The sequence below is a fragment of the Myiozetetes cayanensis genome, unplaced genomic scaffold (genome assembly GCF_022539395.1).
Source record: "Myiozetetes cayanensis isolate MyiCay16 unplaced genomic scaffold, myiCay2020 scf14, whole genome shotgun sequence".
NCBI classification, from domain to species: domain Eukaryota; kingdom Metazoa; phylum Chordata; class Aves; order Passeriformes; family Tyrannidae; genus Myiozetetes; species Myiozetetes cayanensis.
Genome location: NW_026087048.1, coordinates 10,213,670 through 10,241,633, shown reverse-complemented (window position 1 = coordinate 10,241,633; position 27,964 = coordinate 10,213,670). Strand labels below are relative to the sequence as shown.

Sequence of the window (27,964 nt, the reverse complement as noted above, 5' to 3'; positions counted from 1 at the left end):
TATCTGAATACAACAATAAACATTTACAAGATTATATTTTTTTTTTCTGATCATATAGTTTATGTATAGGATATCAGTTTCTTGGGGGAAGTATTTAAAATACTGCTCAGCCTCCACATCTTCTATTGACTTGATAATCTGACAACTCATTCCAGCAGCCTTAAAGTCTGACATATTTTACACAACATTATCATCTGCTTATTATTATTATAGCAGCCATATTTAAGAAGCAGATAGGTTTTTTTAAATAAAATATTATCAGATAATCAAGTAATGACTTATTCTTCAGGGTAAATTAATTTAAGAAACTACCCAGTTACAATGACTAAGATAATGATTGTACAACTCTTTAGAATTTTTTACAACTTTTAGTTACTAAATCTGGTTTTGTGTATATTTTCAAATCTTTTTCATGTAGTCTCTTAAAAATAAACATAAATGCGCAAGTCCAGCTTGTTCAGTTTCTCAGTAGTATTCCAGCCTCTCTTGGTATCTTGTCAAATAGTCTTCTTAAAATTAATCTTCCTGCTGGAACTAGTTCTTTATAGATCATTTGTGATTAGGATATTGCCAGAGGAAGAAAGTGGGATGCTCTGTGTTCTTTCTTTGTTTTTTTACCTTTCATTGGAACCCCCTTGTGGTTTAGTGTGACAAACATCTCCTTTCCTTTGTGTGTCCATTTTGCAGAAGCATATGTGTTGTAGTGGTTTTCTTCAATCAGTTCGATGAAGTTGCAGTCCTCGTTGCAGACTTTCTGTGGAGAGTAAATAATAAAATAGAGTAAGAGAAGTACAAGTGATTTTAAATACTTAGGCCAGATGGGAGATGCATTATAAACCCCGTGTGTTATTAATATTGTAATAAATAAATTTGACTTCTGAAATCTGAATGTTAGATATTTTGAAGTATATAAGCACTAATCACTGAATTTATTAAATGGGCTTAAAATCTAGCATGGGATGTATGAGATAAGTACAGGATACATTTTGCTTTGTTAGGAATCAGTTTTATAAAAAAACCATACAGATGCTACATCTAAAAATGTGTGTCTTTGAGGTTTTCCAGGGTGACTGTACACAAAAGAGAGGTTTTGCATCCATACCTTTCCATAGAGTCTTCCTGACTTGTTCATTGCCAGGAAGTATTCACTTTCCACTCCTTTGATTGCCACTATTCCAACTGCCACTGTTCGGATCTCTAGAATACCTGCAAAGGCACATGGCAAGGGCTGTAAAATGGTTGGTTGTTCTCCAGTCAACTTAGAAGGTTTAGCTGAACTAATATTCAGTAATATTTCCATGTTTATTGAAAATCTGCAGCAATTGTTCTTGAAAAACGGGAAAGATCTGTGGATTCATGTGAAAAACGGGCTAGACTTCAAAAAATCCCTGTATGTCATCATGTCTGCATAAAACCGCTTAAAAAACTGAATGATGATAATTTTTAAGTATATTCTGAAGTTGTGATGTCAGTATAAAATCTTTCTGTTTTCAAGGAATCAGTGGATCTTAGAATGTATGAGGCTCGTGGTTTCATTTGGAACATTCACTCGGCCGTCAAGGTTTGCAGAATTTGTGTAAAGCCTTTATTCTGAAGTCCTGTGTAGCAGTATCATCTCCTTGAAAGAGTTTAAACCTTAGAACTTGTGAGTGATAGAAAACAGACCACACAGTGTCTTAAACAAGATAAAGTATTTGCCTGACCTTTGTGTGCTTTTATGACTGATTGGAGCTGTAAAGATCCGTGTATTTGAAAATCATTAAAGGCTGCTCTAAGGACTTAAATTTATTCAAACCCAGAAAACATGTAGTGTTGTCTTCTAGAAACTGCTTTATTTTCATCTCCCTGAGGTCACTATGATACGTTTTTACCTGCAACGTAAAAAAATATGTCAGTAAAAAAAGAAAAAATTTAGCAGAGGCGGGAGGGTGGTGCAAGTTATTAAGGAACACCGGGTTGTTTTCAGGCTTAAATATTATCAATGTCATCTTCAGCAATAGTTTAGAGTTCTACATCTGAGTTTGAGCCTTTTCCTTCCACACTGAGTCCCTGACAGAACCCTGCCACACAACTGTCCTGTGACTTGTTCTCCAAAACGGGGTCTTCCAAAGGCAGCAACTCCAGGCAAATTCCAACCGTGTGGAGGAGACAAGTGAGTGAGAAGGGCACAGAGGCATGTGTTGGATGTTGTCACCTGAATGGTGACCTTCCTCTTTAAAAAAACATTTCATTTTTTCCCTTTCAAGTTTTCATTGACTTTTCACAGCCATCACACATGATAATAATTTTTCAATAGTTAGTGTTGGGTTTTTTTTAAGAAGGCATTAACTATCTGTCATATTTTCCTTTCCTGTACTTCTCTATATCGTGATGTCCTTTGCTTTCTTCCCTGTTGGGCTTTGCTTTCCTCCTTGATATTACTCATGTGTCAGTCCTAGTCTGTATGGTTGATTTTTATTTCCTATTTTCCTTAGCAGAGCAGTTACCTCTCCTCATGGTGTGTGCAGTGCTGGGCATTCATCTTGGGGCACTGAGACTTCTGCACTTCTCTGTAACGCTAAGCCAGCTTTAAGTAAAGCTTTTAGACTTCTTTGAAAGTTCCACCCTGCTGCAGGCCTAGGAACAATTCTTACAAAGGGCAATTTGTAACTGAAACTAACAAAAATTATATTAACTTTCATTTAAATTTCACTTTAGAAAAACCACAGTGAGGCTGAAAAACAGATGAACATCTGCATTTAGCCAAACAAAGAACATAACAGTGGAAGGGATCTCTGGGTCATCAAGTCCAGTGTTCTGCTAGCCTGGGAATTGCATCAGATAATTCTCCTTTCATAAACTTTGCCAATGCTAAATTGGAGTTGTTATTTCTTTGCCCCCAGTGTTTCTGCCGAAGGCAGTTCCAGATTTTGATTTATTTTAATGGCTACAGACTTCGTAGTAATTTCAATCCACATTTTTTCAGTGACAGCTTATATCCATTTGCTCTTTTGCCTGTGCTGGCCGTTAACTTAAGGAGAGGGTTTAAAAAAAAAAAAAAAATCTATGTTTGACTTTTTTATTTATATAGAATTTTAAAAAATGAAAGATTCAAAATGACTTTTTAAAACAATTCGTGCTAATAGGAATGGAGATTTATTTGAGTGAGCTGATGTTGGGCTGAAGTTACAGTAGTAAGAAATCCTTCTACTTTTAAAAAGGAAATGCCAAAAGGTTTTGTCCAAGGCAATATTATTATTGTTACAATTTTTACAATTTTTTTTAGATTTCTTTTTTCTGAAGTAGATGGTGACATTCTTACTGACTCGCTTGAGTTATTTTATTTTGGTTTAGGGTACTTGTTTTTCTACTTTATTCACATTTCTTTCTTTATGTACATAAACTATGGAAAGAGACTGTTAAGGTTGATAAATCATACACTGAAAGTTTATTAGTTTATCAATGTCATCATTGCAGTTGTATCACATGGTTAAATTTAGCATTCAATATCAGAAGTCTGTCACAGACCAGGAGGAATGATATTGAGTAATATTCAATATAATACAGACATTTCAGTACTTCAACAGTTTTACAAGGTGCTTCTGAATATAAAAATTTGTGAGATGTCCAGCTTTTCCCTGAACACCTATTATGCTCAAATTATGCACCTATAATTCTGAAAGCACAAGTTCTTTGATGGACTATTTAATGGACTATTTAACACTTATGAACAACATAATCTCTCTATGAAAACATCTAAACTACTTTTCTGGTTTTTTAATTCTCAGCTTTATACATAAATACTTAACAAAGAGACGTGGATAATGGCAATCACTGTCTCTTCCAATTATAATTTTATAAATTATATTTAAATAATAAAAGGATCTTTTATATTTTATCATAATTTTAACACCAAAGCAGGAAATTACCAAAGAATATACCAAAGAACAAATCCATAAAATAGAGAATATAAGTTGCATTTTTCCCTCTTTCCTTTCAGTATTTCAGTAAAGGTTCCACATTATATTCACTATTTGACAGTGTAGTCCTATTGGTCTTTGTTTATTTTGTATGTTCTTGGTACTCAGTCACTGTAAGAGAAATTACAGGGTGGTAAATAGACACTGGGAGATGTCGTTGCAGGTGGGAACCTGATCCATCAGTAGGTGTCAAGGGAATAAAACTGTTCAACCAGAATTTTGGCCAACTGCAGATATTTCCTGTTTCTTCTATACTTTCTGTAATCATCTGCTACTGGTGGTTCTTGCCAACAGGATGTTGGGCTAAATTAAATTTGGAGCAGATACGGTTATCCCTGTGCTCCGTGTGTACAGGGTTTGTTACACAGTCAGGACTGTTGGATCCAGCCAAGGCTGTGAATGTGATCTCCTTATGTAGCTTTTTTTAAAAAAAAAAAACCAAACCTCTTCTTTTTGCTCTTCTCCTTTTTTTGAAATTCTGCATCACTGCAATATCTTTGAGATTGGGCAGGAACAGCATTTGTGTACTGGAAACTAACTCAATAATCTCATTTTTCTTGCAGGAAGGAGCTTTGCTCCTGAGTAATTGAAGGTATTAAAATCAACAACATCCCTGTAATATAGTCTAAAGATTAGAACACGAGTTCAGCAAAACTCACCAAAGCTAAAGATTGTTCTGGTGTTCCATTTTTAACTGCCTTTAAGACATGAACTGAATGAAAACATCTTTGTTTCATTGCTCCTCTACTGTGTAGCTGACCTTCAGTGTTCATGCTGGTTCTTGTAAGGGGATTCATTGGAAGGAGGTAAATCTCTTTATCAGTAGAAAAATGGTAATAGAAGTAAACTGTCTATGCTGTGTTATGTTTGTAGGCCATTTTGTACATAAGGACAAAGATTATAAGGTTTCAGCTAACTCAGTGGAACCAGGATTTTATCCCTGAGGTGGTTTCCTCAGAGCAGCAGGAGAGGTACAATAAGTTAAAATCTTTTCAAAAAGAAAAAAACCCCACAGAAATAGAAAAAAATGAACAGGCACACATGTGAGATTTGTCTGCTCCAATTTCTAAGTGTTATTTTATGTAGCACCAGATGTTTCAGAAAAATGATAAAGAACTAAACTCTACAGTCAGAAGTTCTACTAAGGGAAGCCTTTTCTCCTCAGTCTGATACTGCACCATTCCTTGTCTTATATTAGCAAGTCCATTCTTATTTGCTTCCTTTTGAAGTAAAGAGTTTTAATTCTTTCAGTCTCTACTCATGAAAAGGGAAAAGTCACCAAGCTATGATGGGAAAGAGAAAATCCTTATATGTAGATTGTTTCACTGAAATACTCTTTTCATACTCTAATAACCAAAATTACTTTAGAGGCATGCTTAAATTAATAAGAAGTTGATGAAAAATTCAGAAGGCCAAACTCCAACGAGGTCTTAAATACCCCTGATTTAAAAATTCAAATGTAAACTATGATTTTCAGTAACTTTATCTAAAGCATCCCCATAGAAATTCGGAAGAGGCTTAAGAGTAGACTTGAATATACCACAAAGTAACTGGGAAAGAAATCAGATTAAAACCAGAAAGAAAAAACCAACAACCTAGAGATGGGCATACAAAATTGAAAACAACTGTAATTTCTATAAAATCAGCATGAAATTCCAAACAATTTTATATGGTTACATGGTCAGTGTATCAAATGTAGCTTAAAATTCCTGTAGTGAGTGAACTTTCCTACGGAGCTGAAATTCTGTCTGGTGTACGTAAAAGACACTCAGCTGAGATGGGCTATGGTTTGTCTTTAGAAAAGATGGCTGTGGATGATGGCAGCATTCTTTTTAACCACTTGGTGGGAATTAAATAACAGTTGATATCCAGTGGGGGAAAAAAAAAAGACACAAAACAACCCTCTAGGCTGACACAACAATTTTAGTGGTGAAAAATATATTGGGTTTTGGAGAAAATTTACATCACAAATGAGGTGAGTTTCCTGGCGTCCTGTCTGGAATGACAGTTGCTCAGTACTTTACAAGCAGATATTTTTGTGTTTGGACTTATTCCATAGTACCTTGGGCTGGAAATTTATGGAGAAAAATGGGTGTTTAGCTATATCACTGGTACAGATGTGAGCATCCTCATGGGAGAGGATTCTTTCCTGATAAGCAGTATTTGATAATTTTGTTTTTAATCACCTGATATTAAGTGGTTTTTTTCTGATTTAAGTAATATGTTCACATTAACACTTTCATCATTGTTTTTTTGTTAATTTTTTTCTTTTACAACACACTTCGACATTTTGATTGTTTTAATAAATCTTTGCTTTTATTGCTACACAATCCATTTACAGATTATATTAATTTCTATCAGTGTGCAGCCAGAGCTGAACAGGCAGAGTCTCTTTGTGTTTACCCATAATATCCTCAAATCACAATATCTTATCTATCCCAAAGTAGTGAGAGCCTCGTGATTGAGCAAAATCGGGGCACTTTGTTAATCATTTTGCACCCAAGGGGCTGAAAGAGCAATTACAATTCTTGCTCCTGAGAGCTGTAGGGAAACCAACAATGCTGCTCATGGCTGAAGATCCAGCAGGCAGCTCTGACCTGTCCAGAGGGTTTTTGGAAGAAAGGAGGGAGCAAAACCACCGAGCCAAACAGCTTTTCACATGCCAGGGAGCTGCCCCAGTAGGCCAGGTAAGATTGTTCAGGAAGATTCTGGCAGAAATGTTGATGTACCCTTTGTGTTCAGTCCCTCCTCAGCTCTTTCTCCAGACACTTCATGTGTTGCAGGCATCCCCTCAATTGTCTATCATTTCTGGTCCCTGCTCCTCGGTTTGTTTCTGTGGACATTCATTTAAAGAGAACTTTGGGCATCCATTGCATTTTTCAGCAGGGCCCACAGCAATTTCATCCCAGTCCTTTTCTATTCTGTCAGGTACATTTGTTACGAGAAAATGTTTAAGGGGAAGGTGGAAACTGCTAAGAAGACTTCTGTAGTCTTCTAAATGCTCTAAAAGAGGAAAAAAGAAGAAAAGGAAAAGTATGGTTTTTAAGGACAAGAAAGCAAAAGCTAGTCCAGAAGCCCGTTGTTATCACACATTCTTATTATTTTCTTTTTAAGAAATAGGTAACAGACAATATATTTAATGCTGATTTTTAATATAATCTAAATGCTTTACAATAACAAATTTTGTGTCATATGTACAGCATTTATTTCTTGTGACCTCTTTCTGCAGTGAAGCAATAAAAAAACAGTCTGTTGCTGATTTTTAGGGGTAGGGAAGCTGACAGTAGTTTTAGGGCACTGACAGTTCAGCACTCGTGAGGAATGTGTTTGTGCAACACCCTTTCCTAGGCAGAATTGTCTTAAGATAAAGTATGTGGAATCTCAAATAGGGAAAGAGGAGGCAGAAAAGACTTGGATGGAGAATAAGTGAAAACAAAATGAAACCTCAAAGTTTCACTAGCTTGTGTTTTTAATTAATTGAATTTAGAGCACATATTTATGAATACAAGTGACCTTTGCAGATGGTTCAAGGCTGAGAAAAATGATCTCTTGTTACTTACACCACTGAATGGTATTTAATTTAATTTGTTCTTTTGCTCTGGGATTTAATAAGTTAGTGTCTGAGCCTCTTAAGGCAAGAAAATGCAAATCACGATGGTCAATCATAGAGTGTCCTGGAAAACTTTCAGTCTTAGTGCATGTGCATTTGGTGAGCCAGCCCAGTAAATACCTTCATTAGCTGCCTTATTAGTTTTTCTGGAAAAGTCTATCAGGGAAATGAATGCTTTCATTGGACAGTTTTGTAAGTCATTGGTTTCAGGAAATGTTACCTCTTTCTATCTCTCTTTTAAAAATAGTGGCTAGATTGTGAAGTACTTGTGTGGGTTTAAGTTATTTTGATTCTTAATAATATTTTGAAATGTCAGTACGACAATTTGCGGGCTCCTTCTCTCTCAGATGTAAAACCTCATGGTAAAAAAGCTACTGTGAATGAAGGTATTAATTTAAGATATTTTGTAATATGACTTAATTTTTACCCTTCCTATTATTAAATGAAAATCGATAGGAAGTAGAATTTGCATTTGTGTTGTGTACTTTCCTTAGCAGGAGAGCGAAGGAATTTCTGGACGGTACCTCAGAGAATTTATGTTTATAAGCTTTATAAGCAGAAAGAGATATACAGGTGTATCTCTTAATGGTGTTCAAAGCAGAGATGAGATTTTCTCCATCCCAGGAATTTTGTGTCTGTGGATATGATTTTAATGAGCAGTTGATTATGGTAACAGAAAACAAGTTGGTACATACATCCACTATCAGTTTGTTCTTTTAGCTTCTCCTTGTGATACTCAGAATTTTGATTAATGGCTTCACCACATATATGTTGTTGTTTACAGCATGGACCAATATGGAAGGCTAAAAAAACCTTTTATTTAGGGACTTTGTGCTGTGTCCATGTGTGCATTTGCTGTGCATGTGGAGAATATCTGAGGCACTGGAGATATGAATATGGCTGTAAAAATGATCTGCACATAAACAATGGATCTGTCAAGGATTTTCAGGAGAACAGTTGAAGCTACTGCTTCAGTGAGGTGCCAGACATCTGGATATCATGGACAAATATTCAGAGCACTCAAAACTCCTGCGTTTGTCCCGTGTGTAATTTCCAAGCAGGAATTGTAGTTGTCTGAGGAAAGATGATTAATGATAGGGAGATATTCCTTGAGGAGTCGGTGCAGCATATTGTTCAACATCCTCAAGCAGCAGAATTTACTTGTAAGATTTAGTCCATGTGCAGAAAATATTTGATTAAGCACAAATAGCTGATGTTTAATTGCCTTTTTGCAATTCACTGGGCACAAAAACAGTGGGCATACTGAATTAAAAAGAAAATCAGCTAATAGCTAAACAGAAATCCATCAAAGAAACCCATTTTTGTGCTCTGTTGAGTTCTCATTTATGGATCATTTTAAATATTCCTTATTTGACGTTACATTTTTCATAAATTTCTTCACTGTTTTCCAGTCCTACAAACTGATTAATACATGCATTGCTAGATAGAACAACTTTATGATAAACCATTGTCCTGGTGATACTCAACAGGTGACAGATAAGGAATTTGAGCCATGTCAAGGTTTCTGAAAGACACTTCTAACTTGGGATCTCTGTGAAGGTAGTATAAAAAATGCAAGACAAGAACCAAACATAAGAGGGAAGATACAACAGGGACTAAAATGACTATTTAGAAATGCTGTTATTTTACTTACAAGATCTGTTCTTTGCATGTGTGCTTGGACTTGTGGGTGTTTACCTTTATGACAGAAAAGGAAGGGGTAAGCCAAGTTCCACTCTCAGGTCTGCATTGTTCAAAGTATTTACACAGTCTCTCATGCATCATCAAGTGTATAACCTGCCCTTCCACCTACGTATTGCTGGTACCACAGCGAGAGGTGCAGAGTCTGGGTTGAACTTCCAGGCTGATGTTTGGAAATGCACCTTCCTTTTTACTTACAAATTTAATTTGATCTGCAGCAGGAAATATTAAGAGCCATCATACCTTTATTTTTTTAGTTAGTTTTCAAAGTGAAGAAATGTAAAACTCTGCTTGTCAGTTTACAACACGCAGCAAAGATCAACTGCCCTAATTATGGTGGTGAGGAGTTCAGTGACCATATTGCAATTAATAATTGCTGAAGAGAAACTGCTTTGAATTTCGGAATCTTTTTCCTTACTGTCCAACCTGTTTGGCCTCAGTTTTGTATTAACTCTCTGCTAATGTTTTTGGGTTAGATGGGTTTATAAATCAAATGCTTCCTTCTTCATTGAAAATGGTAGTATTGTAAGGATCGGTCTAGGACATTCTGACTCTAAATTGCCCTCTCCTGGCTGTGTCTCTGTCAAACATGAGCAGTTTAGGCCGCTGTCTTTCCAATATTTCTCTCGGCTTGATCTTCAAAACCAAAAGCTGTGACATTTTTTACTAAAGCAGATCGTGAAACTACGGAACTTTTCAGTTCAGAGCTGTGACTTGTGAATAGCAGAATACAGTAACAAGTGACCAACAGGCTGACCCAGACAGTCATTCTTTTGTGAATGTCTCCTTAAACTTATTAGAGCCCTTTATTTTGCTGATCTCCACTGTGCTTTATATAAATATTTTCTTGATCAGCCTCTTATACAGCATGTAGTCATTTCTCATTTTTGCAGGAAACTACATTTCCCTCCAATAAAAATTGCCTTGAAGCTAAACATATGGTAATAATGAAGAATAGTATTATTTTTTAGAATTAATACTGTCATGTAAAATCCAAGTCTTAATCCTCAGTCTGAAAAAGTGCTCTTTTATTACAGCATTAATAATTTACTGATATGAAAAATGACCAAAAAAAAAGTTGAATGACTGTTTACAACATGTAATTGTTTCCAAGCACTTAAGAAATTAATGATTTAATAGTTTAGAGCTGAACTTGTACAACAAATACTTTCCCTACAGCTCAAACAAAGGATATTTCTAGTATTTATATATTTTCTGCTGATTTCACTGGATTACATGATCTTTTCAAGCTTTGTAGGCTTTCAGAATGGACCTTCAAAACACCAAAAGTAAATGTAAAATGTTGCTTATGAACCTTTTCACAGCAAAATATGATACATCCATCTAGAGGTGCAAGACTTCCCAAATTCAGTTTCGGTGCCTGCAGCTACTTTGATTATCTGAACTTGGAAAATTCCACAGACTTCTGTCTCTTCAAATTCTTCCATAATGCTGAAGTTTTTAAACAGATTCATTTGTCTGTGTTTTTGTTACTATGCTGTTTTGTGTTTTCATTTAGTAAAGAGCTGGTGTTTTCCTTCCCCCATTCCTGGGTAGGATTAGTGATCACAGTTGACATTAAATGAGTCATGTCATTCCCATGGAAGACCTTTTCTTCCGTTTTCCTAAGAAAAGCAGGAGTGCATCATCACATACCTTTTCTGTGTGTAAGAAAACACATTATTCATTATCTGAACTGTGTTCTGAGGAGCTTTAATTTCAGGTGCATCTCCTGTGTTAGGGCTTATCACCTGGCTAAAGTGGCTGCAGGCACAGAGATGGCCTGAATATAACATGGCACTGAGTGCTGGACTCTGTCGGTCAAAGGAGGCAAAAATAAATCCAAGACAGGATCATCTCTTTTTTATGTGAAATATTCCCTGACCTCAAGGTTTTGTTCTGCCCATTGTACCGTCTCCAGCCATTCCTATGGTAGTTTTCCTGGTTCCTGAAACAGGCCTGACAGGAGAAATAGCAGAGCTGTTTTCTGGGGACAAACTGAACCTCAGAACTGCCTTCCTGTGTTCTTTCAGGATAATTTACTATTATACATTCTTGAGACAAATTACTAAAAGCTATTATTAAATGCTTGTAGAATGATCATGACATTCTGCAATGTGTTATCAGTTTAAATACATAGCACGATGCATTTTTATTAGTGAAAATGCTCCCAGATGGGGCTAATAACCGAAATTATTTCAAATACGTAACGTTCAGAAAGTTGATGCATAAGAAAGAAGGTGGCTGTGGTGTTCCAGAGCTTGAGTGTGTACACAGGGGCCTATGGCATAGAAGCAAATAGTTTTAAGTGGTTTAAAATTTTAGACTGACATTTTGTTTCACATAATCAAGAGATCTTTTCAGTCGCAAACGCTGCCGTTCTGTTGCAGGAGACAGAGACAGATCCTTTCCCACTCTGGGTAGTTCTGTAAAATGCAGAGCAAGCACTGCCCAACTAAATACATTTTCCTGCCATTTCCAAGTCGGATCTGCAGTTTGGTGCAGGAGCAGCTGAAGCTGGACATGTAAATGCAGCAATTACAGTGTCTAGAGGAACACGGGCAGGCACCACGGAATTCCTGTCAAGGTACAGAGCACAGGAAGCTGCTGGGAAAACCTCCCTAACCCCTCACTGCATCGCAGAGTGGGGATTGATAGAAACCAGCTGGCTCACTCCTCCTGCCTTCCAAACCCCACTGGACATATCTTTGGTTTGCTGCTGACAAATAATTTAGATTTAGTTGAACTTTCAAAATCTGTATTAGTCCAAAGACTAAAATAGAAACTAATAAAAGGCAAAAATTAAAAACCTCACAAAATCACAACCAATCTAAAAATTTAATCCAATCCTGATAAATAAATTAGGATTTTCATACCAGATGTTTCTCCTGTATTGCTCAGTATATGGATCAAAATGTGTGTCAAATATCTAACAATTTTTTTTTCAAATATCTTAAGAATTCCTTATCTTAATTTTGCCTAATGTAATTAATTTCCTTCTAATTACTGTTTTTACCAGTCTAAAATTTTAAGCCTGATTGGAAGCCTGACTTTAGGGAAATCAATCAGATGTTTGCCATTACACACAGGCAGTAGTTTGAAACCTCCCTCTCTGTTTACGTGAGCAGATATTAATAAATGTGTTACTGTCATCCAGTTGTTATCTTTAGTTGTTATCTGATTTGCAATCCCATATCAAAACTGAGAAAAACAGAAGCATCAGCACCTGTGGAGAAAATTGTTCCTGGCTACTGTTCCTGTCTGCTATTACCAGAGCAGATACACGATGGGAGCTGCAGCCTATTCTGTATTTATTTCTGTGATTTTTAATCTGCCTTTTTAAATTCAGCTGAGTTGACCAGTTGGAAGATCTGGGGTTTTTTTCAGTTTTGACTGCAAATGCCAGGATGTAGAGGAAATGCAGGATGGAGAGGAAATCAGGTGTTAACCATCTTGAGTCTGGTGATAAAAGTTTCCATGCGCACTTGTAGTTTTGTCCATGTGCATACTGTCAGGAAGTCAGTGAGAAAACTATTGCAATGTAAATATTTTTTAATGTAATGTAAATATTTTCTAGAGTCTACAGCCTTTCTGTGCTTTGCTTTTTGCAAGTATTACATAGAAATAGTGCCCATTTTTTGGGTGAAAGTTGCTTGTACCCTGAAAGTAGAAATCAGGGCTCTAGAACTAAGGACTGCACATTTCAGTGTGTTGTGATAGAAGAGTATGATGTTATCTTATGAAAAGAAGTTATCAGCTTATCATAGCTAAAATGTAAGAAGTCACGAAATAAGTAATCAGTACTGAACAGTTAATACAGCATAGGATTAGGCAAATTATATGATATTTCTTCAAACTTTTTTGTTAACTTTAACACATTTTTAATATGGTTCTGGTTGTGCACAACCCGGTTTGCCATTGCTCTTGTTCTAATTTTTGTATTCCCATATGTGAATCGGTGCAGTTGTATTTATTTCAGTTTATGTTTAATATTTCAATATATTACAATTACTAGCTTATATCAGCTAAAAATATAGAAAGGGGACATATAAAAGGGAAACTATGAAGTTAGAGCTGTGTTGTTATGCACTTTGCATTATCACAAAGACCCTCACCTATAGTATTCTCTCAGTAACCAGGGGAAAGTACGTAAAATGTGAGAGAAATCACTTCACTTTCTTTACCAACTAAGAGAAGTTTCTCGATGCCCTGAGCTGTCCCTGGAGGGCTGGGAGCTCTCCTGTGCCTGCAACCTGCAGTGCTCCGTTTCCTTGGCTCTCAGAGCACACAGGTGCTGCTGCAGCACTGGACAGTGACTGTTTGACCAGTCTGTTAAAGGATCTAAAGTCTTAAATTCAGATCCATCCCAGCAGCCATATTATTATGTTGGTAGCATTCCAGATTTCCATCTCTGACAATAATCAAACAACCTGTTTGATAGATGACAGTGCAGTGCATTGGCATAAGCCTAAAGACATATTTTTCTCTTGATCTTGAGGCAAATGGAAGATTTCACTCCACTCAATCATTTGATAACAGCTTCAGTCTTTTAGCTTTTGAGAACATTCCACTTTTCAATTTTTCTGCTACAGTTTGCTTTTATATGTATTGTCATGAAATTTTGATGAGCTCCACAGAGTACATAAGCAATCTGTAGCAGCAAGTGTGGACCCCTTTAAAATCTGGAACACAGCTGGTCTAGGAATTGTGGATGCTTGGAAATGTGCATTTCAGCTAAGGGGCTGAAACAAAGCCCTTGGTCAAGCAGGGGAGAGTAAAATGTTCTCTTTTTGAAGCAGAGTATCACGGCAGAGGTTGCTTCCATGGGTTTGTAGAGTTAGAGGACTCAGGTAAAGCTAAGTGGGCTTTTCATATTAGACTCTGAACTGAGCAGCAGAAGCTGCATGTGCAAGCTCTTCCATTCTTTTAAGTGGGTAATTTTTTGATTGGCAGACTCGGTTTGACAGCCTTTTTTGATTCTGCATTGTGTTTATGATCATTTCTGCTCGTTATGGTACTGTTCTCTCCTAGTGTTTGTAACATGAAGTGACTGTGGAGGGTTGAACTTAGCAGCTAAACTGCCTTGAAAACCGTGTAGTTGAACCAGCACAGGGCTTGGCTGTACCCACAGGGGTGTGTTCTAAAATGTATATGGAAAACCTGTTCCTGCTAAAGGATTTGCTATGCTTTTTGCTCTGACTGAAACAATTGTGGCTGTTCCAAGCACTGAAAGTGGTGAAGAAACCTTTTCTTTCTTTGCATGGAATCTCTGTGACTTCAGCTGCGTCGCAGCAAGGAGCTGGAGAAACAGGACCAAAGTTGACTGAGATGGTGATGGTTTTTTACCACACAAAATGAAACAAAGTAACTCTGCTGTTGTTAACGAGGTCTTTTTGTGCCACCCTAATTCTCCCGTGACTGTCAGGGTATTCCTGATTCATATGTAAATGTTATATGGTCAACAAAAGTTACAAAACAAGATTATACTTTTACTATTAAATATATATTCACTATAAATAATGCTATCGGTTTTTAGTATAGGAATGTGGATCTGTGGTTTTAATATAGGTCAGAAAAAACTTAGAATAAACCTCCATTTATATCTTTCATATGGAAATATAAATTTGCAGATATATTTGAAAAGTAATAGCTAGCTGCTTTTCAAGTTGAATATCCTGAATTGGGTGTATTCTGGTGTATTGGACTCTGAAGCCCCTATCTTGAGTAGAATAGAAATAGAAACATTACTCCTACATAGATATTGTTATGATAGATAAGTCTTCTGACCTGAAGATCAGGAAGAGATTAATGGTGGAACAGGAATTTCATTTTTCTTTCTGTCCAGTATTTATTACTAATGTTATGAAACTGTATCTTAAAGTAAAAGCACATGGATTTGCAGAAGCACTGGTTATTATTTGGCATTTTTTTAAGCAAACTCAAGCCATGGATAGGCATCATAACAAAACTTTTACTGATTACAGTAGAGCCAGACTTTTACAAATGGCATGTATTTGTGTCTTTCCTAATATGGGTCTTTCAACTCTTGAGCAAACTTTTCCTAATGAATCACAGGGTTAGATAGCTTTTCCACTAGTCAGTAACTTAACTCCTCCACAGCTGTGCAGTATTTTTGCTTTCAACAGCAACTACTTCGACTATTAATGATGGTTTGCCGTAGTTGATCCCTAAGTCAATAGGAATAGAAAAGCCACACTTAAGAGTGTGTGTTGAAAAGAGCCAATGCTGTACCTCTCAGCTGTTACTTTCTCATGTTGATTACATCTCTGAGTTGCTGAGAATGTATTTCAGTCAAATACCACGCACAGAGAGCGGGAATTATGTTTTTTCATGTTAATGAAACAAATACAGCACAGTCTGACAGGGCTCAAATCAGACTCTTTTGTACAGTGGCACCTGTAGATTGCAGCACATGTGATTCCACTAGGTGATGTATATATAGTTCTTTAGGAATCCACTGACAGAGGCTGGTTTGGGGTGCAGCTGCCAGACAGCTCTTAAGGGGAAAACAAAGAAAGAAACCATCCAACTGTGACAGGTCAGCTGAAAACACCCATAAATGCAGGGTTGAAGTATGGACAAGAAGAAAATGTAATAAATTGTGATGCAAAATCTTCAATATTTACAGTGGTGTATCCAGACAGAAATATTCTGCATTTTCCTGCATCACCTAAAAAGGAGTGAGCACCTACATTCTCATTCAGAATCCAGGTAGTTTATCAGGGAAATCATTTGTACAAAACTAATGTTTGTTAAATTTTGTCATATATGGATAAGGATGCCCCAAACAAAATTGTATCACAGACAGCATAAGGTGAACAACTGATGTGAAGAGGAAGAAAGGGGAGAAGTATTTTTGTAATGGCAGTCATATTTTAATTGAGCCAAACAGGAGAAAAACTGTTGTTATTTTGTGCATACAAGATTATCAGTCACAAGTGATTAGGACAAAGGCAGGAAACGTTGGATTCTGTTGTTTTTGTCTCACACAGTTGCCTAACAGTAGCTACTTGCACATTTTTGCATCACCTGAAGTGATGTAGAAATGCAAGTCCCCTACATGAGCTGTGGGACTTAGGCTTAAGTATTGCCTGTTTTTAAGGTAACTTGAAATGTCCCTTGAGCACTTGTCAGCACTTTGAGAAAACTGTCTCTGGGTTGTTTACAGATCCTATCTGAAAAGGACAGTGTACAGATACCTACTTGTGTTCGTGAAAGATTTTTGTTATACAGGAAGAAAAAAGTCTTGTTTTGGCAAAGATAGGTATTTATTACATTTCCGATGTTAAACAGTTCTGAATAATTTCTCCAATAATTTCTTACTGTAATTATGGTAAATATTTCTTCTATCACTTGATCATTTTCTGTCTGAATGACATAGCCATTGGAGCTCATCAGATTCTCTTAAAAAATCTGCTTGGATCAGAGCTGGGCTGTTCATCACTGTACTAAATTAGAGGGGTCTACCTTATATGTTATGAATTAGCTGAAAAATCCTGCTTTTGGTCTGGTTTGGTCTAATGATAGCGCACTGATTTTGGTATAAACCAGTTTTGCTTCCAGTGTTCCTTCTGGATGAAAGTGCCCTTTCATAAGTTCTCCTCGGAGTGTGTCCTTGCAGAATACGATTAAAATAGAGGAATTCAAATTCAAAACACTTAGCTCAAAATTAACAGAGCATGATTTCCGTGAAATATGTGGTAATAGTTTCCTAGAAAGATGTGGTAATTTTTTTTTTTGCTTTAATTTAGTTGCATGACATTAATCTTCAGTAATATAGACTGAATTTTCCAAGTCACATAAGGATGCAGTCAGAAATGAAGGCACATTAAATAATTTGCTATTTATAATCCAGTAACCTGGGCACCAGCTAATATGAACATTCTGATTGAAATTGGTGTATAATAATCTCAAAGCTTGGCTTTATTAATAGCTGTATTATTTTCATTTCTCAACTTAAAAGGCATTTAAAGGGACAAGTCTAAGTGGCCTAGGACTCTTGCCATCTGCTTTATAATTTCAGCAGACTCTCTTAAGACTACTCTCAAAATTGATGCAACATTTGGTTTCCTTTGAACTAATAAATATTTACTGTGAAGTCCAATACCAGTTCACTCAAATATATGGCTGTTACCCTGTTAGTAAGGTTGGAAAACATGCCAGAGTGTTTGTCTTTTACACCCTCGTAAGAAAACTTCCTTCCTGGCTGCTGAAACAGGTGCTCAGGCAGAATGCTCAGCACTCTGAAGCAGTGCCAGTCCTGCAGGAGAGGCAGGAGGCAAAGCAGAGCCAGAGGCTCAAAGCACCTGTACCCGATTACATCCTTAAGTGAAAGGAAGGAGGGCATAGCCAGGCCTTGGGAGCTGGTCAGCAGCGTGAAAGGAGGATTCCTTACAGGGAAGAGGCTTTCCCTGTGTTTCCATTGTGGTTTTCTCCACAATTCTCATGCTGTCCCTTACCTGATCAGGTAGGTGGTGGTATTTCTTTCCTGAATGGATGAATGGTCTTTCTGGAATCATAATTAGGACATGAGAAAGTTTCCTTTTATCTGACTTGTATGCAGTGTTTTAGAGTGCTCTAAGGAACTTGCTTGCCCTGGAAATTATATACCTTTCTACTTGGTTTTGGTTCTCAGTCTTTGTTGGAAGAATGGCTTTTTGTCACCAGTTAGTTTGAAAGTACTTGTAGTTGTATAATTCAGGGTTTGATTAGTAGCAATATTTGTAAGCCGAGCACTGTTTGAGTTTTGGCAGCTCATGCATGGTCAGAGATGTGCTCAGGACACAGCAGAGGTTTGGTTTTGTGCTGTGTCAGTGCATGGCATGGGTAAGATGGTGCTAAACTAATGCAGGCAATAGTGCTGGGTGTGGAATTCAGCTGGGATGCATCTCACTTTGAGGACTGGTGTTTGTCCCTGGCCTTTTGTAAGGCAATACTGCAATGTTTTGTGGTAGCATTACCAAGGGACGGGGCTGTGATGACTTCAAGGCTTCTCAGGTGCAGTTTCCTCACACAAGCAAACATAAAGGAATGGTGCTGAGGAAGATCTTGTGCTGACCTTTCCCACGGTGTAAGTCTGTCTCTTGTTGCAAGGCAGCCCTAACAAGCAAGTCTCGTTATTTGAATCGTTATGTGCTGGATTTACAGAGCTGATTCCCTAAATCCTTGTAAAATTTCACCAGTAAGCACTGAGGAACTGCTTGGATTTCTGCATATCATCTTGCACATTATGTGCAGTCCCCAAGCTGCCTAGGCTCTTCCAAAGGAAATAAATTAGCATGGAGGAGTTAAAGATGGTTTTGAAAGCTGGTGAAAGTTGCACTTTCCAATTGTGTCAGTACTGGCTGCGCTCTCAGGATTCAGTTATCCTTTCGATTTTATTTCAGCATTTCTGTCAGGGAGAACAACTCTTGTTCTCCCAAGAAGTTACACAAGCACTGGATGTAATCAGTCTGTTCTCCACTGCCTTCCCTGGGCTAGACCTGCATTTTCTCCCAGATCCATCTGCTTGATGGCCAGCTGGAGAGCCTGACCATTGCCCCCCTCAGAGTTCACACAGAGCACTCCAAGGGCAGATCTGAGGTCACCCCGCAGTGCTGTGCACGTGCTGTATAAGAAACCAGGCAGCTCTTGGGAGCCTTTCCACACAGCTGGCAGGTAAAACTCCCAATTTGCCACTCCACTGTTTACAGCTGTGCACACAAACAGCCCCCAGAAGGATGGCACCAGTTCACCTGAGCAGCTCTGGGACTGCAGCACAGTTTCACATACAACCTCCTCCAAACTGGATGTTGATTGTAATTATTCCCCCCCCCAATATTTTTCAACTCTAGATAATATGTATGGTCATCTATAATAATTTCTCTGTTTAACCATCATGAAGTTCTCTATGCACTTTTTTTTTTTAACTCCAAACATTTACTTTTGATTGAAATATCAAATCCCACATGACATTTAAAGGTCACAGTAAAATGTATTAAATTAGCACAGGTTGTTATTGAAAAAAAGCTTCTTGTTAACAGGTGGTGGTATTTTTTCTGTTTTGAAGCACATTACCTGCTAGTAAGACAAGTAGTAAAATTCCAAGGTATCAAAATTGCCAAGAACAAGTCTGATCACCTTTTTTTTATAGTCTGTAGCACCTCCCAGTGTCTATTGACACGTTTAAAAGGAATTAAGCCGGTTTGCCAAAGATGGAAGTATTAATGCTAGGAAAGTCCTTCAGGAAAATCCCACTGGCAATGGGGGTATTTAGAAAGTGTTATTATTGGAGACAAGTGGTGTGTGTTGATCCCTTTTGAAGTTATTGTGGTTAACAATGCCACGAAAGGGTCATTGTTGCTGTTTTCAGTTATAGTTTGGAGCTGATCTATCGATGTCCTGGCCGGGTGTAGTTTTGAAAGTCTGGATGGTAAGGATTCTGTTTTTAACAGAATATCTTTCCTTTTAATAGAAAAAGACCTTTTAATAACTTCATTCTGGTTTTGTTCTTTGTTTTAAAAGCTAAATAACAGTCAAGAGCGTATTGATTGCATTGGTATTTTTATTGCTTTTTTTGGTGTGTTTTCATGAAGTTGTGGGCCACATCTGTGAATCTCCACTTCTAACTTTTCAACACCAGTTGTAACAAAGAACTTTTTCCATTTGTATAAATGATGTCATGTGTTATGAAAGTTTTAAAGTGTGACAATTCAGTGCTAGGATTGTTAACCTCTATTATGTTTCTGCCATAAGAATTTTCACTATTAACTTTTTAATAATAATGTTTCTAAATTACATACACCAGAAGGCTAGCTTGACCTTTCTGTCAGCTCATATCCAGAATTAAAAATTAAAAATAAAGTCAAAGGTCAAGCAAGACAATTGAAATGCAGTTGCCAAATATAGTCATAGACAGTCAATTATGCAATGAAAGCAGCGTGCCACCCACGAAGAGTAACAGCCTTCATTTGCCTAAACTTCTGCTGTTTTGATGAGAAAAGTGTTCCAAAACATACTACTGGCTGATAGATCTTGTAGCGTGGAACAGTTTCATTCTATGCTTTAAGATGTCTTGGTCTTCCTGAGCTTTAAGGAAGATGGAGGAGAAAACCAGCTTCGTTCTGTGCTCCAGGATCCTGGCAATCTAAACCAATCACTTTCAGATACTCAGACAATACAGAAAGCTGGAAGCTGTGAACGGGGATATCTGGATTTAGGCTTTGTTTTGCAAGATTGGCTGTGTAAGGCATTAAATTTTCTAACAAATTCTCTTTGCCTTTATGGAAATTGCTTCTTTAAGATTCATCTGAGCTCAGTGTTTTTCTGTCTAGCTGCTGTCTTCAGTTATTTTAGTTCATTTTCTATTAGCCAATTAATATATTATAGTAAAATTATTTAATATTTGTAGCAGTAACATACCATTCTTTTGAGGTTTGGGAGTTTTTTCCACTAGTACTTTTTAAAGCTCTTTACAGAGAGGTGAATAATTCTTTTCATAGAGACACAGAGAGTCTGAAGAATTTTCCCAAAGTCTGTAAACAAATTTCTTAAAAGTTTGGATTAGCCTCAAGTCTCTTGAGTCTCAGGTCAGGGCCACTTCAGCACATTTTCTTTGGGATGGAGCAATAACATGCTTAATGATACAACACTGAATTTTTTGAACATTCAGAAATTGTAAACAATTGAGGGGGGAAAAGCTGTGGGGGAGAAGGGGCTGCAATTTATCTTTTAAATGTGTCCTGTAACTGCTTCCACAGTTGGCTGCTAAATTTGAGTGATGGTTCCATAAAAATGCAGGATTTCTCATTTCTGATAAATCTCAGTATCGAGAGATTCAGGAAAACTCCCGAGCCACAGCTGAACTACGAAGGTGCATCAAGGTCAGAAGAATCAGTTTAAGGACAATGTTTTTAGACTCAGCTTAGGTGTTTTTCACTGCTCATACTGATTTTAGCTCAGTTCTGAAGCTCCCCTGGCAGACAGAGCCCTGTTGGTGGAGATGAGCTTGGGAAGCTGCTGCCTGGGCCTGAGCCCAGAGCTTCGAGTCTCCCCTCACAGAGCTTATGCAATCATTTTTGTTCAGAGGGAGAAGAAAGTGAGGATAAACTGCTACTGTCTGGCTTTCCACATACTTTTCAGCTGGTAAATGCCTCAGAATAGACAAGGTGATGAAGAGTCAGGAGGTAAATTCAGAAGTAATAAACAGTTTTAATTGTGTTTTGTGGCACCCCTGTCATGCTGTGTCAGCTGAGCACTGATCTGACACGAGATCTGAGCAATCTTGCTGCAGTGGTTAAGACTTTATTCCCTGCTTTCTCCTCACTTCCACAAAGGGTACACTTACTGAAAAAGTCAGTAGAATCTGTAAGGCAGGTATAACTCAGCTGCTTCTGATATCTGAATCTTTGCTAAAACCCATCTTCATCCACAGTGAGGGTGAAAACCTGGGGTTTGTGATAAAGTAGAGGCTGAGGTACAGGCAAAGAATCTCTCTGCTGGTTGAAACCTAGGGGTTGGTTTGTACCACCAGTGCTAGACAAAGAACTAGAGAGGGACCAAGGAAATCTGTTATTTAGGTCTGATTAATCATTGTAGGAGAGAAAGTCATCCTTGGCACTGTAGACTGGGTTTTGAGGGGACACATAGGTATTTCCACTTGAATTAAATCTCTTTCTGTTATAACTGAAAAGAGTAACAGAGTACTAATGTGAAACAAAAGCACTTTCAGGGTAGTGAAGGTTTGTCTTCTGACACCAGAATCTGGGTTGAACAAATGACCTCTTGAAAAATCAAAAATGCAGTTGCAAAGACAAACTTTGTTTGTTTGGGACACACATAACCCTTAACTGAATCTGGTACATCAATACCTGCCCTGAAATATCTGATTTTCAGGAACTGGATCTTCTTGTTTCTCTATGTAGTATGTATTTAATCAATAGAAACAAAATTTATACAGTGGCACAGCATACATAGTCCAGCATTAGTTTTATGCTAAGAAGCATATTTAAAATGCTACTGGAAATAATTCTGAGCAAGCTTGAGTATTTAACCACTAAGATGCATTTAAAGTGTATTTTGCCATCAGTTAGGGTTTAGGTTTGAACAGAACTGGATTAGAGTTCATTTAATATTGCTGAAAACTATGACTTGTTGGATTTTGGTCAAATTAGGAGTAGTTTTCCAAGACAGAAGTTTTAATCTAGATTTCAGCCATTTTGTGTCAAGATCTCACTAGATTACTTTTTCTACATTTTTTTTTTTTTGGTTGGTTTTACCCACTGAAAAGAGGAGGAAATTGGCACTTTCTGGGTTTAGAGCATACATGGAATATGATAGGATCAGACATCTTAGGATTCAGGTTCCGGGAAGGCTTTTCTAGTAACTAAGAGACCCTTTGAAGTCTTTAAAATGAGATTCCAAAGGCAACAGAGCGTGGAAAGTCCTAAAGCATCATCCAGTCGTAGTTGTAAATCCTCTTGGATAGAGTCAAAATAAACTCGGATTTTTTGTTGTTTTGTTTTTTTTTTTTCTGAACAAAATCAAGTAAAATATGGCAAAATTAATAAACACAAACTGAAATGAAGGAAGGAGTAAACAGTGATAAGAAGAGGCTTATTTTTCTATCAAAGGTTGAGTTAACAAATTGCCATGTTATTTCCCAAGACTCCTTCAGTCAATCTCACATTTTACAATCAAGAATTCAGAGTCTGTTCTGTGTGCCCAATTAGATTCTTTTCCATGAACAAGATACCAAATTTAATTTTCAATAAAAACCATCTGGTTTAAGCTTGGGGAAGGTATAATAAATTTTTGTCAAAGAGAAGTTTTTCTATGAATAATGACAGATTTTTCTGGGTGACCTAATCTCTTGACTGCTTCCTAATTCTTGCTTTGGTTTGTCAGTGTGTGACCCTCTGTTCTCCCTCTGCCTTTTAGCTTTCAGATTGAAAGCAAAGCTGTCAGGTGCAAAGTGATTTCCTCTGCTTAGCAGAGATCACTGTCCTCTGATTTGATCAGTTCACTCTTGAGTTATCACCTTTATGTCCAGCAGAAGGCTCTGCTGCTTTCTGAAGTGTGCCCAGGACCATGTTCTGTGGGTACCTGACAGGGTCAGTGCTGCTGGAAGCAGGATCAGCAATTCCCTTTCGCTGGCACAGCACACACAGATTGCTTGAACTAAGCTCTGGTGTGTCTTGAAGCAAGTGAATGATAAATACAGATTAATTACAGTTGGTGAATGAGGATTTGGTTCAGCATTCAGTTATGTCATGAAATTTGAATCCACATACATTTAATACAGTGGCTGTTAACTTAAAACCTGAGGACATTTTAACACTTTGATTATTTTTGTTGTTGCTTTCATAGTATGTGTGTATCTATATTTTTACTCTGTAACTGGAGAAGTTTGAAATGCAAAGACCTTAATTCCTCACCATCCTGGCATTCTGATGTTCATCGTTCCAGCTGATGGGAGAACCTCTGTGAATTTTGGCACTTGCCAAAGTGGTGATGAAGTCGTCATTCTACAGACATTTCTGAGGGAAGTTTGCTTTTCACAGTATTTATGCTTCCCAGTTCATGGGCTCAAAACAAATTGATGATTCTGCCTATAAAACTGTCAGGGCAGCTTCCTTTATGAAGCTAAATTATGATAGGTAAAAATACGATTTTTTTTCTTATTTTTATATGAGTAGAACATATTAGTGAATTCAAAAGGGAAAAGAATTCCTTTTATTTATTATGTAAGTGGAAAATTAGGATAAAAGAAGAAGAAACCTCTTGGAGCAACACTTTTCATATCCATTGATTAGTTTGACTTTAGCTGTTCTGGAATTGCATCCTAGAAACAAGTCTGATTTACCTTTTACTGACTTCCAGAACTGGAAATCATGGAACAAGAATATTTGAACACACCCATTAATACATCTTTGTCATGGGTATGATTTTAAATTCATGTTTTTCAGAGACCCTGGATAAAAATAGCCTTTTAAGTCTCCTAATGTTAAAAATGTTGTTTAGGGAAAGGGTATTAGTCCAGGTGGAGATTTTTATTTCTGTATTATTTTGGTTGGTTGGTTGGTTTTGATTTTGTTTTGTTTGTTTGTTTGTTTTCCCCCTCATAAAATATTATTTTCTTTATAGGTATTTCAGCAAAGAGCCATAAGCACATCTTCAAAAAGGCTGCTTGCATCTTTTGCTGAGCAGAGGGTATGAAAAAAAAGTGTTTCTGTAATAATACTACAACACTAATTTTTTTGTTTCTCAGACAATCCAAGTTTTAAGTGCTCACATTTTTCGTGTCCTCTTTGTCTATATTTGCCTATTCTGCTTGTCCAACAAAAGCATTTGGATGTTATTCCCTGGGATACAACAGATAAATTACAGGAAGAGACCTAAACTTAAGATGGTGGGAGACTTCCTACATACTTCAGTCAAATTTAGTGGAGACAGTAAATCAAAGTTCATCAAAGCACACATCAGTCACCAGATAACCATTCCATTTTTGATTGGTTTTTCTCCTGATACTCATTTCATTTACCAGAAAAAGGGTTCGATTTTTTTCATTGCAATACAAAGGTAAGGGTTTAGTGACTCAAGTCTGCTTTTCTGGAATTTGGAATAGTTAGTTACCATCACTAAGTAATGATAAAATGTTTAGAAAACTTAAAACTACATCATTAGCACAAGATGATCTATTATTCTCCAGTGGCCTCACTCCAGAATGTGTCAAGGTGTCATTAATGTGCTTCAGCAGCACAAAATCCTGCAGAGAACTGAGAACCTTCACTTGAATTTGAAATAATGCTAAATTGCTAACAAAGATTTTACTTAAGCTTCATTCAACTCAAAAAAAGCACAAATGTATATAATTATTCAGCTCATATGCTGTCATAATTTCTTTAAGGTGTTTGTAAATAACAAAAGAGAAAATTGGGTACTGTGGATGTTCACTGATCTACATTAATTTAGAAGAATCTGTTTCAGTGCTCAGTAACGGGGTTTTTTTCGGTGATTTTTCTGGGAACAACATTTCCCTTCAAAACCAGCCCTATGGATCTCTATTGTAGCAATGTCCTGAAACTCAAAGGGAGTCTTGAATATGGACCAAATAACTTAGTTGGCTGCAGGCCATGTGTTGTCTTTCAGAGGAATATGGTTATTCACTATGTAATAGTGTAGGAAGAAAGGAGACATATGGAAACAAATTTTAAAAGAAACAGTCACATTAGTCAGTGTAGTTTTAGCCACACAAGTTGCCAAGCACTTAATGTAGTCCTGAAGTAAAGAAATAAATGATGCAGCCCACTAGGCAGGCACTTATGGCATGGAAAGTGCTGTTCTTATAGAAAACAAGCAGGCAGCTCCAGCTGAAAGCTGAATCACACCAACAGTTCTTGAGGGCTGATTTATTGATTTCTTTTGCTGCTGCTGCAGTTATAAAAAGCACAGTATTACATATAACCTACATAGAACTGTATTTAACGGCATCCTTGGAAATATATTCGTCCTTTTATTTGTCCCTGGCCCCTTTTCCTTATAATTTTATTTTGGAATATGCAGTATAATCCTATGTATTTTCCTGCTGTATCTTAATAAAGTAATATCCTTTCAAGTAGATGTCAAGTTTCTCTAAATAAATATATTTGTAACAACCCAAAAGAAGAAGTGGCAAAAAATAGTGGCTGTAAAAATTGATGCCTTCAAGTGTAAATTGAAGATACGTAGGTATTTGTGTGACAAACACAGATTAGTGCAACAATTATTTTTCCAGTTCAGAAATTGTATTGAGTAGAGCTTTGTAAAATATTATATGTCCATTCTCTCTAGATGAGTCATGGTTTTGGAAGAAAGGGGAGAGAATATTTTTTCAGCATCATGATCATTGTAATAATGAACTGCAGAAACTATAATAGATTTTGTTCCTGGCTTGGCAAACTATCTAAAAGATTTTGCAAGAGAGTTTACATAATTCTTTCCATTGAACTTTCTAGTATTGCATATGTTTTAATTGTTAACTCAAACACACCAAACCTTTAGGTGGTTTGTGGACTATATAAACGTGGTTTAACGTTTCAGAGGTACTTTACGAGCAAAGTTGGTGCTTATACATTTTCATACTTACAACCTTAGTTCACTTGTTAAAATAGGCTCTCTGTTTGCTAATAGTTCCCAGCTGTAACTAATACATTAGCAGATCTACAGTGTAGTATTTAAAATGACGCATTTCAAAATCAATAACAAATGTCCTGCTGTACGATTAATTGTGTTTTACACAACGGTCAGTTCACCATGCAAAATTCCTCTGAAATCACGATAAATCAAGGAATAGGAAACAATGCTGGGCAGAGTTCTGAAAACTTAGAAATAGGGAAAGCAAAAGTATTACTTACTGTAGTTGTTGTTTGCTTCTCTTGTCCCTTTTACTTTGCCTCGCTTATCAATCCTCATATACCACTGAGTTCGACAGAAAAGTCTTCTCACTCTCACATCCCCCCCTTCCATATAATCATAGCTTCTGGTGTGTCGCTCAGGGCTGGAACAGTTCACATTTGTAGCCATTTGCTCTGGGGTCATGTCATTGCAAGCTAAAGATATAGTGCCCATTAGAAAGATAATGTAAAAGTATGATCTGTAGAGCAAAATTGGCAGGATCCATGTCAGTATCCATTTGTGCATTATAGTGCAGTGTTCTGGGTGTTCATGAACAACATAATGAAAATTAAATCTCAAGTAGACTGTTGCTCTTAGGTCACCGACCTGCCTTCTGTCTTTATGAGTTACAGATTCATTTAAATGAGATTGCTCCCTCTTCTAGAATTCTGATCGTTATTCCTTAATAGTTAATGGCGAAATAGAAGAGCTTCTTAAATATCTCTTCAGTCAGAATATCCTTTAAAGACACAAGTTATAAAAACCTCTGTTGTCGTGACCTTCTTTACTACTTGAATTTGCTGCTTGCACTGAAAATAAAAGATCTGGGAGAAAAGGTGCATGTGTAAGTCTTTATGCTCAATTGTTACAAACATGCAAGGTTACATTATGCTACTGAAAAGTACCACACACAAATATATAACATGCTGAACTGATTTTTAACAATATGCAAATGTATATACAACAGGTATCTCTCATACGATTTTTTACAAAAACAAACATTTCATTTCCCCTGGTTGTAAACAGAGTTCTGTCTTCAGTTTTAAGTCCTTCCAAAAATCTCCTATTGATTCACTTCAACTCCTTTCTCATGCGTGATAAAATTCTCCTTGTTACTTCATACCTATACAGTCGCTATTAGCACAATCTATCATTTAACTTTTCTCTAGATTTCAAAACAGACCTCACAGCTTCAGCCCTGTATTTTCATCCCACCCTTTTCAGATTATTAGTAGAAATCGTTTTCTTAATTCTTTTTTTAGCATCTAGCGTATACAAACGAAGATAAAAGCTAATAGCTGTTAGAAACCGTTCTTGTGAAGGACAGATAACTTACTTGTTCCTGTTGATAAGAGCTGGATGCCCAAGTACTCCATTTCTGTCGTCTGCTTTTCGCAACATGAGACACTCTACTGTAGCTACAAACTTTCTCGGCTCAGAAAGGCTCCACCAGCATTGTAATTGTTTCCATAAATCAAGGGCCGGAGCGATGGTGTGTGTGTGCGTGCGCGTGCATGTGTGTGTTGAGCCTGTTGTTCAG

General features: G+C 37.0%; 1 protein-coding gene across 2 annotated transcripts; it reads right to left on the bottom strand.

Moving 5' to 3' along the window:
* FGF7 (fibroblast growth factor 7) lies at positions 1-27,964 on the bottom strand. 2 transcript variants are annotated; one of them, XM_050309980.1, is made up of 4 exons: positions 27,761-27,964; positions 26,664-26,858; positions 1,103-1,206; positions 1-754 (listed from the first exon to the last, which is right to left on the bottom strand). In XM_050309980.1, the coding sequence occupies exons 1-4, from the start codon at positions 27,798-27,800 to the stop codon at positions 560-562; spliced, it is 534 nt and encodes a 177-aa protein (XP_050165937.1). In that variant the 5' UTR covers positions 27,801-27,964; the 3' UTR covers positions 1-559. The 2 variants fall into 2 exon arrangements, with proteins under 2 accessions (XP_050165937.1, XP_050165936.1); XM_050309979.1 differs by having other exon boundaries at positions 26,664-27,248; positions 27,761-27,895.